Raw genomic sequence first — 14,614 nt, 5'->3', positions numbered from 1 at the left:
ACACCAGTGCTGGTCCAGGGACACTTTGTTACAACTTTGAGAAGAGATAAATACAGAATTTGAGAATAACCATTTGGAAACTTAATTAATTTTTCCCATTTACAATAGAACAATTTTATATCTATTGAACTTAAAAATAAAAAATTGGGGCCTTTATATTGTATATCTTTAAAAAATTCTCCTCTTAAGGGAAATTTTTAAAATTTTATTTTACAAAAGAATTGGTCTAAAATACATTGGAAATAAAAAAAAGAGATTTCATGATAGTTTATCTTCTGGTCTAGAAGATCATGTTCAGTCCTGAGAGATGCTCAATGCATCTGCAACCACAGACCTTCAGTGCTATAAGAGCTCATCTTCTTTGTAGAGGAGGAGCCTGAGGCACATAGAACAGCACATGATGCACCCAGAAAAAATGCAAACAGTCTTGGGCAGAGTCTCCTGGCTTTCACTTGCACTCAATGACCACAATACTCTGTTTTCATGTGATTAAAATTTGGGATGTGCATGGTGGTGATCAGTAACAATACGGAGCAGAAGCAGGGGGAGGGGAGGGCAGAACAAAACTTTCATCTGATCAGGGTAATGCTATGGCATTACTTGTTCAACCCCTGTCCCAGCTGTGATCACAAGGCAGCTAGACAATCCTCAGCTTTGCCCCAGATCTCCTTGGTCACACCCCAAGACAAACAATTCAACGGTGGCGTTTCTCAGGAAGGTATCAGCTAATGATTTGGGGGAAACTGTATAGGAGTTTCCAGCAACTCGGTCCTGAGAGATTATTGCACTCTGATCTCTAAATGGCGAGAGATGAATGATAAATGATCAAGTTGGGGAAGTTTATCTACAGTACAATTTCTGCAACTCATAGGTGTGAGGTTTTAAACAGATGTTGCTGGCAGGCAAACTAAACATAAATATTCCCCTCCCAGGATTTGGAAGGTGCCCAGCCCAGCGAATGCGTGTATATATAGGGACTAAGCCAGCTCTCTTGTCAAAGGAGTCATAGCTCTTTTCCTCCTGGGTCTCTGCCTCCTTCCAGCCGGGACTTTTCTTTTAGCTGCTTCTCTGGATGTTCTAGTAACCATGAGCCGCCAATTTAGCTCTCAGTCAGCATTTAGCTCCAGGAGCAGGCGGTTCTATAGCACAGGCTCTTCTGCAGGCTCTGGCGGTGGGAGTCGGGCTGTGAGGTCTGTGTGTCAGGTCCGAGGCAGGTGTGGTGGTGGTGGTGGTGGAGGGTATGGGAGCCATGCCAGGGGGTTTGGTTCTAGGAGTCTCTACAACCTGGGAGGCAGTAAAAGCATCTCTATTAGCTTAGTGGGAAGAAGTGCCAGTGGTTTCTGCCAGGGTGGGGGCACAGGAGGGAGATTTGGAGGAGGGGGCAGAAGTTTTGGGGGAGGTGGTTTTGGAGGTGGTGGCTTTGGGGGTGGTGGCTTTGGGGGTGGTGGCTTTGGAGGTGGTGGCTATGGAGGAGGTGGTTTGGGGGGTAGCAATTTTGGGCTTGGGGGCTTTGGTCCTTCCTGTCCCCCAGGGGGCATCCAAGAGGTGACTATTAACCAGAGCCTCCTTCAGCCACTTCACTTGGAGGTGGACCCTGAAATTCAGAGAGTCAAGACCCAGGAGAGGGAGCAGATTATGGTCCTCAACAACAAGTTTGCTTCCTTCATTGACAAGGTGAGTACCTCAAGGGCAGGGGGATCTCTGGCCCCTGATCAAATGATTGAGAGGGCCTTGTGCACTGCCACATCTTACCACCTTGTATTATCTCAGTTTGGTGGTGACAATCACTTCCAGAAGTATATGTTCTGAGACCTTAAGAAAGCATTTATTTCATTAGGCCTCAGTTTGACTTATTGAGGGGATTTGTCTTTCCCTTTTGGCCTGAAAGGAGGTAAGAAGTGTGAAAATTCCCCACAGAAAAAATACATGGTGTAGTGTCTTTATTCTCATTCATCATTATTCACTTTCCATCTACCCACTCACACATCCACCCATCCACCCATCCCCTCATCCATCCATCCATCCATCTATCCATCCATCCATCCATCCATCCATTCACACATCCATCCCACAAACATTTACTAAGCATCTACTATATATCAGATACAGTGTCAGGTGTTACAGAGTGACAAGAACACAGGTGCTGGCCTCAAGGAGCCATGGCACAGTCTAGACGAATGCTCTGAGGGTATTCCTGGGGGCTAAAGTGAATAGCATACTAGGTAGGATTCTATCACTGTTCCTTGTTTTAGTTTATCCAAGGCCAAGTTCCGTAATTAAACTTCCTATTAGGGCTGGTCCAGACCCAGATCAGTAAGCAGAGGCTGGTAGAGGCCTATGATAAGGACCTTCCTCCAGCATTTCCTTTCATCCAGAGTTGGAGGCACAGTAGCCCCTGTAGGCTCCCCAGAAATGTCTTTGTTCTTGGTGATGTAGTGGGAAGCACCCTGGGGCACAAGGACCCCTGGATGCTCAGTGACTTTCCCTCAGTCCCATAGGAATTCAGTGTGAGGCCAGAGCTTAACCTGTGGTCTGACTGCAGATTACCCATGGCTAAAGTCAACCACTGGGCTGTGTATGTCCAGTCTCTGATATCTGGGTAGATTCTGGGAAAGGACAGAGTGTGTGAGCTGGGGGAGAAGGGGTAAGAGTATTGAGGCCCAAAGATAGCCAAATGGGAGTTGAATAGAACAAAGTGCTTCTGGCTACTTCTGATCACCTTGGGTAGGACATTTCGCTGAACATTTTCATACCTCAGGCATGGGCAGGGACTGGGAAGGCTTGACTGGTGTAAGGAGGTGACAGGTGAAGGAGACACCACTGGAGGTCAAGACTAAGCTAAAGGAGGAGATGAGAGAAGAGACGACTGAAGGTCAGTGAAACGGCCATGGGCTACTGGCACCTGATCTCCCGGGAGATTGTGGTTCCCACCATTAATATAGGTCATTTGTTACATTTTATGACATGGAGCTGTGGGCAAAGGCCAAGTTGTAGGTGACTGTGGCAAGCTGAACTTCCCTAAGGCTTGTCATAACCATGAAGAAAGAGCCCTCATCCAGGAGGACTCTAGCATAGCTGGAAGGGAGAAGCCTTCTACTGCAGTGGATTCTGACTTTACTTTCTCATCTGGTCTTTCTTCTTTCACCCTTACCCTCATATAGTCCATTCTCAGAGTCACATAAGAGCCACCATTTAAGAACATTGTTTCATTGTATTACTTCTCTTTTTGAATCCTCCTTTGGCTGTTCGTCTCATTTGGAATAAAAGCCAAGATCCTCTAAGGCCCTGTGTGGTCTGGCCTCCGCCCCACAGCTGCTGCTCACTCCTGGATTGCATTCATGAGAATTAGGCAACATTGCCACCACTGGGTAGAATATCTCTTAAGCTGCAAATTTCAGTGAACAGAGTGAGGGCTGGAATTTGGCTCCCCAAGATACAAACTCATTGCTTGCAGTGACCCTTCACTCCCTCTGTGCTCCTTTCCTGTTTCTCTCTTCCTTACCAGGACACTGTTGCATTCCTGAATCCTCCAGCACCCTATGACTGCCTCAGGACCTTTGCTCCTGCCATTCCCTCTGCTTTGAACTGCTCCTCCTGAGAGTGGTCTGGCTTGCTCCCTCACTGCCTTCAGGTCTTTTCTCAGATGCCACTATCTTAGCAGAGCCTTCCCTGATTTCCCTTTTGAAGTAGCACCTCCACACCAGCATCCTTATCCATCCTTATCCGTGTGTTACTTTTCTCCATTGTCCCCAAATGGCCCATTTAACACACTGTATATTTCACATGCCTCCGGGTGTAGACTATCCAGGCCACTTACCACCCTGGCATAGAGGATTCAAGCTCAGCTGAACAAGGTCAGGCCTGTATCCCCATGGGAATAGATGGACCCCCCCCCCTTTCCTTCCAGAGGTCCTTTTTCCTTGCCTTTGGTCCTTTGTGTCCATTTTTACTCTCTGCGTGTCCAAGCCCAACACCTGAAGGGCTGACTAGATTTGTCATTCAACATGTATTTATTGAGCAATTATCATATGCCAGCCTATTCTGGGTGTTGGGGGTAAGGTGAAGGTTGATCACGATCATGCGGAGCACAATCCATGCACTTGGTCTGCACAGCCAGTCAGCTCTCTGGACCCTGTACCTGACCTCTGTGCCCAGTTTTGGAAGAAGAGGTAGTGAGAATATAGGATGATGTCCACTCTCCATTTTCCATGTCAGTGAATGTTAATGAAGGGAATGGCAACATGGGTATTTCCCAAACACTAGATAACCCCAAAGTCCTTACTTTAGGGCATGCGTATGCATTATACAACATTTCTAAAAAGTGGGGACAGGGCACCTGGGTGGCTACTGGTTAAGCATCTGACTTCGGTTTAGGTCATGATCTCAGGGTCATGGAATTGAGTCCCACTTCGGGCTTCCTGCTTGGTGAGGAGTCTGCCCACCCACTCCCTTTGTCTCCCCCGCCCCCGCCATGCTCTCTGTCTCCCAAACGAGTAAATAAAACCTTAAAAAAAAAAGTGGGGCCATTTGTTTTTAAAATTCTGAGTTAGCATTTAGGTGAGGTGACCTTCTGAAACATACACTGGCAGGAAATGGAAATGATGGACCCTGCAGGATGGGGGCACCCAGGCTGGTTTGGTCAGAAATCAGTATCATATTCTAAGTCAAATTGTTTCTTCCCTCTTATTGTCTCCTCTTCTCAATCACAGACAGCATTTCAGCCACAAAGAGAAATGAGCCTTGGATATTAGTGTTTCAGACGCTCTGCATGCATCACCATTTCTTTATGCTGGCAGGGAGTGTGGCGTGTGGGAGTGACAGCTCTGTGGTGTATGTGGCTGTAGCTGAAGGAAAGAAGGCACTCCACTGGAGGTGGTTGACGATCAAAATCAGAGTTAGCTTAGTTTTTTTTTTTTTTTTAAGATTTTGTTTATTTATTTGATAGGGAGAGACACAGCTAGAGAGGGAACACAAGCAGGGGTGAGTGGGAGCGGGAGAAGCAGGGTTCCCGCCGAGCAGGGAGCCCGATGCGGGACTCCATCCCAGGACCCTGTGATCATGACCTTAGCTGAAGGCAGGCGCTTAATGACTGAGCCACCCAGGCGCCTCCAGAGTTAGCTTAGTAATTTAGAGTTAATTTTAGACAAGTTGACCTTATAGCCATTGGTCAGCCATCAGAAACCACATTGTGTTCCATGTGTCCTGGTCTCACAGAAAGGGAAGCTCTCTGATCCCAAGGGGGATCATCTTGATTCTCTGAGGTCAGATATGCTGTCTGGTTGCCAGACTTCCTACCCATGGGGGTGATTCTTGGACCCATAGCCCAGGGTGAACTTGGAAGTCTCTTGCTCTTAGGTGCGATTCCTGGAGCAGCAGAATCAGGTCCTGCAAACGAAGTGGGAGCTGCTGCAGCAGGTAAATACCTCTACTCGGACCAATAACCTGGAGCCCATCTTGGAGAACTACATCAGTGAGCTGCGGAGGCAGGTGGATTTCCTCAACGCCGAGCAGATGCGCCAGAACAGTGAAGTTAGGAACATGCAGGATGTCGTGGAGGACTACAAGAACAAGTGAGACCCCAGGAAGGGTAAACGGGTCAGGAACTGATTCAGGGGCAAGATGTTCTGCTTTCGTGTTACTATGTCAGGGGCGACCGGGGTCCCCACATACAGCCACATGGCTCTGTACTGCACAACCACAGAGGGCACCATCTTGCCTATGGCAGCTCGGGTAGGATAGCTCTCAGTTGTATTGGGTAGGAAGGGCAGGCTATCCTCAGGGTGCTGGACCCAGATGAGCCAAGTTCCAGTGGGTTTTGCCACTTTCTGACTGCTTGCAACTCTGTCTTTCTAAGCCTTTAGTTTTTACCTTAGTAAAGTAGGGATGGTAAGCACCCTCCCTGTTGGGTTGCTGTGACAGGCAGTTCGGGGTTCTCAGGCTTCAGTGTGCAGCAGGCTGGTTGAGTAGGCCTGGAAAAGGACCAGAGGGTTTGCATTTCTAGTATGCTTCCACGTGATGCTGGTGGACTGGGGACCACACTTTGAGAACCACCTGTTTAGATGACATTATGCTTGATGAGTTCCTAGACTGTATTTGCACATACTAAGCACTAGTTTTTATTAGTCAAAATGGTAGGGATGCCAGGACTTGTCTAATGCCAGATCAGCTGCTCCTGCACCCTGTAGGCAACCGAACGGCTTCTCCCTCCCCACGTGACAGTGCAGGGTGTTACTTGACGTCACCCTGACACGCCAATCAGAGAGTCAAGAGGGTGTGGCTCCAAAAGGGCAAGGTGAAATTCACACTGAAGGTGTTGGGGGGCAACATGGTAGGTGACATTTTTTTCTCTTTAAAACAATTTGGCAAAAGTGGCTATTTCTGTTCTCAACTGCAAAAAATGAGTGAGCGCGACAAATTTACAAAGGTAAAACATCAAAAGAAAGAGGGACATTTCGGGGTGGTTCTGTGTGGCTCTGCCTTTTCCACTTTGGATTGCTGTCCTCTCTATTGACCTGGAAGGCCCAGAGCTGGTTTCAGCTGCTTGTCTGTGAGAGTGGCAGGGGATAGTGAAAGTCTAGCACTGAAAGTTTGGATATTCCAAGCCGCCTGCTGTGAGGAAAAATCTCAAGGAGCCAAGGTCAGCCTCAGCAGTCTATCTGTGTCTCTTACTTCCCCCTACAGATACGAGGAAGAGATCAACCGGAGGGCCAACACTGAAAATGACTTTGTCGTCCTGAAGAAGGTGAAGGATGGGGATGACCCCAGGGGGACGGTGGGCCCGGGGGGCTGAGCAGAGTGAGGAACTACTGTGGGATACTATGTGACCAAGCGGGGAATGGTGACCACTGGGGGCAGTTGTTGAGGGTGTGGCCTGAATGCTGGGCCCCTGCACTGAAGGGGCTAAGTCTGAAAGTGATGTTGATATCAATCTTGAGGCTTCCTTGAGTACTTACCTCTCTACAGTCCTGAAGGTAAAGTTCAATCAACTGACACCTGTCAGTCACGTGCAGCCTTGAGACCTGGGGAGGGACCTGAGGCGTTGTGTATGAATGACTGGGATGAAGGGCTTAGTATCACATTTCCTTCCAGCCAGGAGAGCTAGAGATTTTGCAGGTCCCTCACCTGAGTGAGGTGAGGAAATTGGCAGTCAAGGAAATAAACCGAGAGAGGTTTTGCCACTTGCCTGGGTCACCCCGTGAGCGTCCAGGCAACACCTGGACAATAAAGTCAGACTATTTCTGCTTGCTGATCAGGATGTGGATGCTGCTTACATGAGCAAGGTAGACCTGGAGTCCAAGGTGAATGTCCTCTTTGGAGAGATCAGTTTCCTGAAGTATTTATTTGAGATGGTGAGTTCAGTCCTCATGAGAAACCCTTCTCTTTCCTCACATGTCACAAGGGGCTGTTGGAGGTGGAGGCCTGAACCCCAGCATGACCCACTAGGGACTGCTCTCCGCAGTCACCTCAGCTCTGTGGGACTGGAGTCAGCCTCCCAATCCCCAGTGCTCAGATTCCTGGGTGCAGGTGCTGGAGATGGGAGGCAGGGAGGGTCCTGAGGAAGAAGATGGAACAGCCCTTGATTCTACCTGGACATGAGGTTAATACCCAGCACGTACAGGGCTATTGGGGAATTCTGTAGGAGAGGACAGTGTGGATCCTAAGGGAATGAGGATGAAGCCCGCAGTGGTGAGGGATAATATGCTCCTACCCCTGACCCTACTGTTGCCATGTCTACCTTGGGCCAGATGTCATGCGAGGAGCTTTGCTATGTCTTGGTCTTCATTCTGCTGATAAGAGAGCTGAGGCACTCAGAGACTCAGTCACTAGCTCAGTCGCTCAGCTAGTCACTAGCTAGTTGGCTGTAGAGCCCAGGCTCAAAAGTGAGGGAATGGCTGCACAAGGAGCCTTTCTACTGTCCTTTCTACTGCTCTGAGAGCTCATGTATTTCTTAAGGAATAAGTCTGCCTGTCAGAGAGCCCAACCAAAGATGGCAGCCAAGCCAACTAAGACAGGGAGAGAGGGCACAGGAGAGGCACGGTGGACAGGGGGTGCCTACAAGGGCTCTGGATTCATGCTCCTTTCTTCTCCCCAGAGGCTAGGTCTGGGGGCCTTTACCTTTAGTTAAGGCACCTCTTGGGGTGAATAACTATTCAAAGATCTTTCCCCAAGACTCCCATCTGGCCCATGCTTCAGTTTTCCCCAAAGAGACTTGAGGGGACAGGAGAGGGAAACTGAGGCCCCAGAAGGAAAGTGGAAAGAGTCAGCCTGTGTTCCATGCCTTGCAGGAGCTGTCCCAGATGCAAACCCATATCAGCGACACCAATGTCATCTTGTCTATGGACAATAACCGCTTCCTGGACCTGGATAGCATCATCGACGCAGTGAGGACCCAGTATGAGCTAATTGCACAGAAGAGCAAGGATGAGGCTGAGGCGCTGTATCAGACCAAGGTGAGCACTGCTGATTTTCCACCCAGACTTGGTATCCCAAACCAGACATAGCCTCAGAATTTCTACCATCTTACTCTTATTTTGGAAGTTATACATATACACACACATACATATATGTACCTGTATATTATAAATAAATATATATATATAATATATAATTTCATTTGCTCTTTATGACAAGCCTGCAAGGTAAGGATTTGGCTACCCTTATTTTGAAGATAGTGGAGTATGACCTTCCCTAGTTTCCATAGGGTCTTATGGCAGGTAAGGAGCAGAAGCGGGACGTAAACTTAGGTGTCCTGTCTACAAACCCATTTCCTAAACCACTTATGATGTTTTTTATTCTTGCTTTTTTCATAATGATATCTTCTAAACTGTAGTTTCATACTTTTGTCTTTCACTTATTATTTGTGAATGCCGTTCTGTGACATTAAATATTATACATCATTTTAATAGCAACATGGTGTCCATGGTAAGAATATACCCTCATTTATGGGGTAAGCATCTCTGTGGCTAAGTTTTCGGGCACATCTCTGATTACTTCTTTATTATCAGTGGACTCCGACCTTTTCGGAGGGTGAAAACTGTAGTTAAGGATCAAAGGCTGGTTCCTTCATTCTGAACTCCTGGCACTTGAGATCTACTTTCTCAACACCAATCCTAGAGGGCCTCTGTCCCACTGCCCTACAGGCAGGCATTCCAAGCAGGGTGGATTTCAGCATCAGACCAGGTAGATGGTCAACAGGGAAACCATCAGGATGCAGAGCTTCCCTTGAACCAGCAACTCTCCCCATTCTCTGCCACCTTACTTCCTCCAGAGCCCTGTGGGAGCCTACTGATGGGGCCACATAGATACAGAAATGACATAGAGAGGAGAATGGGAATAAACAAGGGGCATGCTGAGGGCCTCTGAGGAAATAAGGTCATGGCTGCTAGGGAAACCATCCTGGAAAAGGGTAGGAAGGAATGTGGTGTGCTGGCAGAAGGGAAGAGGTCCCGGTGTGGATAAGGACCAGTAGTAAGGCTTAGATGAGGAAACAAGTAGGTGGAAAAGGGCATCTAGGAGAAGCTTTGTCTAGGATTTGGGTCTGGCCAGAGACTGGTGAGAAAGAGGGAGGCTTGAACAAGACTCTGTGTTTGTGTGTGTGTGTGTGTGTGTGTGTGTGTGTGTGTGTATAGGTATTGTCACGGCTCAGATGAGGGGCACTTGGCACAGGGGTGAGTGTGTTATCACGGCTCTGGGGATGGGGCATACTTGGGAACTGTCCCAGGAGAGCAGATTCGGGCAGGGCCTGGGAAGGAAGACTCACTCCCTTGCGGAGGGCCTCCTGCAGTGCAGCAGGCTGACCATGATGCTGCCTTTGTTCTCAGTACCAGGAGCTCCAGATCTCGGCGGGAAGACACGGAGACGAGCTGAAGAACAGCAAGATGGAGATCGCTGAGCTCAACCGCACCATCCAGAGGCTACAGGCAGAAATCGGCAACGTCAAGAAGCAGGTGAGAAGGATGCTCAGGGTGGGCTGTCCGGACACACCACCTCCCACAGGGTCCTGTCAGAAGGGGCTCCTGAAACTCACCTCCCATTCGATTCTTCTCTGCAACTGTCCCCTGGGCAGATTGAGCAGATGCATGTGGCCATTTCGGATGCAGAGGAGAGAGGAGAGCAGGCCCTTCAGGATGCACGGCAGAAGCTTGGGGACCTAGAGGACGCCCTGCAGCAGTCCAAGGAGGAGCTGGCGCGGCTACTGCGTGACTACCAGGCGCTGCTGGGGGCCAAGCTGTCCCTGGACGTGGAGATCGCCACCTACCGCAAGCTGCTGGAGGGCGAGGAGAGCAGGTGGGCCCTGCTTCTGGGGCCAGCGTGCAGGCTCCCCCCGTGGGGTGGTGGGACTGACTATTTGGAGAGAAAACAGTCCTTGCTTTCTGGGAAGATTAGTAGATCAGGCTGAGTAGAAACATTCAAATCAGAAGCAGAAGATATGTCATTGTCTTCAGTCCCCTGCCTCCCAGCAGAATGCCCCTATACCCCAGCCTAAGCCATGCAGCCAGTGCTAAATGGCTTCCAGAAACTGCTTAAAATCCCCTCTAGACCCTCACTCCCTGACCCCCTAGCCTGTGCACCCACCTTTCCCTAGGGACAGTTTTCACTTCAGGGGAATGTCTCTGCTCCGGATGTTTCCAGGCTGTCACCTGCCTTCCCCTGGGCTTTGCTGGTCTGGCTGATGTGTGTACTTTGGTTTTACAGGATGTCCGGGGAGCTGCAGAGCCACGTGAGCATCTGTAAGTCACAGGGCCCAGGCAGTGGGCTATTTGGGGGGGGGGGGAGAGGGAGGGCCCAGGATGGCTGACCAGCAGGGACTACGCTCAGCATTCTAGTTTCCAGTCCTGCACGGTGAAAAAAACTACAGTGAGCCAACAAATTGCAAAGCCTGGAGAAATTCCCTGAACTAAATTGTTACGATTTTAGTTCTTAATGTATTTTAATGTTCATGAGACCTAATAATCAGTAGCAGCTTAGAACTTGTCAGGGTGTATGGATAATGAAAGCAGGTCCGGACATGCTTTGTCTTTTTTTTTTTTTTTTATTATTATCATGATTATGTTCAATTAGCCAACATATAGTACATCATTGATTTTTAATGTAGTGTTCAACCATTCATTAGTTCCCTAAAATACCCAGTGTTTTCTCCTATGAAGAATACTTTGAAAAGGGGAAGCCTTTCATCCGAGGTAACTTTTTGCAAGTCAGATGTGGCCAGCCACTAAGGATGCAGGAGGCTGCCCGAGGGAGGGTGCAGAGAGGTGCAGGGGGAGGTCCAGGCTGGTGCCCTGGCCAGCCCTTCTGACCCACGCCGGGGATGCCCTCTCCCTACAGCTGTGCAGAGCAGCCAGACGACCGTCAGCGGCGGGGGTGGCGGGGGCGGCGGCGGCCGTGGCTCTGGAGGCTACGGTGGCGGCGGCTACGGGGGCTCCGGCGGCGGCGGCGGCTCCCGTGGGGGCGGAGGCAGCTACGGCGGGGGCTCCCGAGGGGCCAGCGGAGGTGGTTACACGGGTGGCGGCGGCGGCGGGAGCTATGGAGGAAGCAGCCGGAGCAGCAGCAAGTACACGAGCAGAGGCGGCGGCGGCTCCTCCCGCGTGCAGATCATCCAGACCTCTACCAACACCTCCCACAAGCGGATCCTGGAGTAGAGGGAGGCTCACACACACCCCCGCGGGCAAGGCGCTCTCCTGTCCCCTCCCCCGCGCCCTTCCTGAACCCTTCTCACTTTTTTCTCTCCTGGGTCTCAGCAGCTTTGCTAACACATTCCACGCTAGCGGGGGAAGCAGGTGGATAACCCCAAACTGCAGATCTGGCTTTGGAGGGCGCTGGTTGGCGGTCAGAATCACAGTCAGACGGCTCTCCGGCTCTCCGCTCAGACTCCACTCAGCTGGCCCTGCTCCTGCCCCTCGGGACACCGAGGGGCCCAGTTGAGCACTGGAGAAAGAGAGCCTGTAGACTCTCCACCAAGCCGATGACGGAGAGTTAATGTCAAGGATATCAGGTTTCCTGCATCTTTCCTGCACCTGGGATGCCCTGTGAACAGTAATCCATCCCTTAGGGGACCTGCAGAATGAGGACTTTGGGCGAGTAGCTTGGCAAGAGGAACCTCTGTGCCACGGACCCATTCCTGTCTGTTGGTCTGTTAGCCTCATACTTTCACGTCGGTGGAGAGTATGGATTTGCTGTCCTCATCAGACACCACGAAGTCATGTCTGGTCCTGATTCTGCATCTCTGTCTTAAGCATTGTTCTGTGGGTTAACAGCCCAAGGTGGGAGTATTTCAGAGGGCATGTGTCCTTGTCCCCTGGGAGGACTAATTACTGGTGAATAGAGGAGTCAGTGGGCAAACAATGGAGTTCTGCTCTGTCCTACCCCTCCTGACAGTTCCATTCTTTGTCAGCCTGGCCCTTCCTAAATTCTGCTCCATAATGGCCCTCCTGAGAATTGTCCAGGAGGCTGGGCACATGCAGCCTAGCACTGTTGTGTCCAGGTGCCAGGCCCCGAGGAGTTGGAGGATCAAGCATGGGTCTCAGGAGGGTTCTATCCTGACCAGTCTGGAAGCTGCTGGCCTGGTGTCCTTTCCTGGGGTCTCAAAGTCCCTCTGTTTTCCTCTTCTCTGTGACTGGGCACTTCGTGAGAATTTGACCCTTCCTTTCAGGCCTTCCACAGGTGTTTGCAATGTGCTGGAGGGGACAGGAAGGGGAAACTGTCAGCCAATTAGAGGACCTGGAGAGAGGGAGCGGGAGGGCAGTGTCACTTCTGAGATCTGGAGTCACCTTCGCTTCCTTGCTGAGTCCTAACGCAGCCTCCAAGTCCGTGATTCTGTTGGGACCTCAGACGGGCTCAGTGGGAGTCCTTTCATCATTTTCTGGTTGAAGGTTGTACCTTGAAGGGCTTGACATTTTTGGTGTTTCTACAATAAAATTTTCTGTGACCTCAAACTACTGTTTAGTCAGAGATAAGTGATTTCTTCTTAAGTTTCTGCAGGCCTCTGCAATTATTCATATCTGGAAATTATTTTTATTATTTTTTATTAAATGAGTAATACATGATCTTAAAAGACCTTGCAGACATAATCTTACTAGTGCTGAAAGTGGCTGTTCATTCCAAAGTCACTTACACATTTATTCAGCTCCTGCTGTGTGCCAGGCAGTGGCCTTAGCCCTGGGAGTGCAGTGTTGACTAAACATGTTTCTGAATCTTCAGGTACTCACAATCTAAACGTTAGGGTATGGGGAAGGGGAAAGTTCAGAAGGAGGAGAAATCAGAGCAATGTGTCCCTGTGGACCTTTTAGTCTGAAGGTGGAAGCAAGGTCTGTCCTGTGGACACAGGCAGACCCTTCATTGCAGGAGCAGTGGGACCTGCCATAGGTGCCAATGCTGGGGAAGGGAAGTTGGTCCCCGAACTTGGCTCTCCTAGGCTAGAATGTGGGATGGGACTGGGGAACAGAGCAGAAGTAGGTGAGGGCAGGGACTGAGAGAAGGGCCCTTCAGACAGGGGACTAGTGTTCTAGAGACTCAAAGGTAAGAGAGAGTGAATGTGTATGAGTGAGAGAGGGTGGCTTTCCAGAAGACATGAACTCAGAAGATAAGAGACTGAGCCCATTCACCCAGTGGAGGTCCTGGGCAGGGTTTCTAGAATCCATGCCTCTGGGGAAAACACAGATGCCAATAATCAAGTATGGAGCAAATTAAGCTACCACCTTATCCTATGTGATATTTTGAGTCTGTGTAAAGAAGTCACATAAAAGACGTGACCTACTTTCTCCTTCCCTGAAGGAGTACAGATGGCAGTTTGGATATGGGATTCATTCAAATATGGCTGCAGCCCATACTGATAAGACAGTGTGTTCCCACGCACACCCCTGCCTGCTCTCTGAGAGGTTTCTCCCCGTTGCACCTTGGCAATGGCCCTGTGGGGGAACGGGCTGGGAAAGGAGAGATGGGCAGAGGAGCTGTCTGAAGGGAAGGAGAGAGGACTTAGAGAGAAGCCATGCCACATTTGAAGTAAAAAAAACCCCATGGGACAGGGATGGGAAGAGAGAAAACAGCAGTGGTCGTGAACATGATTTCATATAGAGTGTTCAGCCGCTGACAGTGACAGCACATGAACCAACAGCTGTTGGTGGCCACTGGGGATGGGTGTGGGGACCAAGAAGATTGTAGTGTGCCAAATCCACTTTAGCTCTTCTGTAGTCTGATCACTCTGAGGACATTACTTAAGAGGAATCCATTCAGACGCCAGTGGCCATTGTGGTGGCAGTGGGTGACCAAAAACCTGGCCAAAGAGGGGCGGTGGAAGGCCCTGGATGTCTTTGGGAAGAGATGTGACAGTTAACTACAAAGATTTGATGAGCTTCCCTGCAAAGAGGGGTTGACCCCAGCTGATGACCCAGATGGATAGGTAGGAACCACAGCAGATCTGGCCCAGGGTAAGAAGCAACTTTTATTGATCCTGAGATGGGAGAGGCATGAGGAGTTGGCACATTTCCAGCAGAGGTTGGCTAACTAACTGGCAGGAGGTTGAGGGAGGGACTGAAGGATATGTGGGAAGTTGTGTGCAGCGGCCATTCATCCCTCTGCTGCCCTAAGAGTTCATGTGATGGAGCCTGAGAAAAAAGGA

General features: G+C 49.9%; 1 protein-coding gene across 1 annotated transcript; it reads left to right on the top strand.

Moving 5' to 3' along the window:
• Positions 1-1,086: 1,086 nt before the first annotated feature.
• On the top strand, positions 1,087-12,928 carry KRT77 (keratin 77; the record flags this gene model as incomplete). Its single annotated transcript, XM_080812352.1, has 9 exons — positions 1,087-1,674; positions 5,356-5,570; positions 6,682-6,742; positions 7,254-7,349; positions 8,286-8,450; positions 9,822-9,947; positions 10,067-10,287; positions 10,696-10,730; positions 11,326-12,928. 9 exons carry the CDS (start codon positions 1,087-1,089, stop codon positions 11,637-11,639), a joined length of 1,821 nt encoding a protein of 606 aa, XP_080668478.1. The 3' UTR covers positions 11,640-12,928.
• Between the last annotated feature and the right edge of the window lie 1,686 nt (positions 12,929-14,614).

The sequence above is a fragment of the Martes martes genome (assembly GCF_963455335.1).
Source record: "Martes martes genome assembly, chromosome: 8".
Lineage (NCBI taxonomy): Eukaryota > Metazoa > Chordata > Mammalia > Carnivora > Mustelidae > Martes > Martes martes.
The sequence above is the reverse complement of the archived record's forward strand: the minus strand, read 5'-3'. Positions and strand labels throughout refer to the sequence as shown.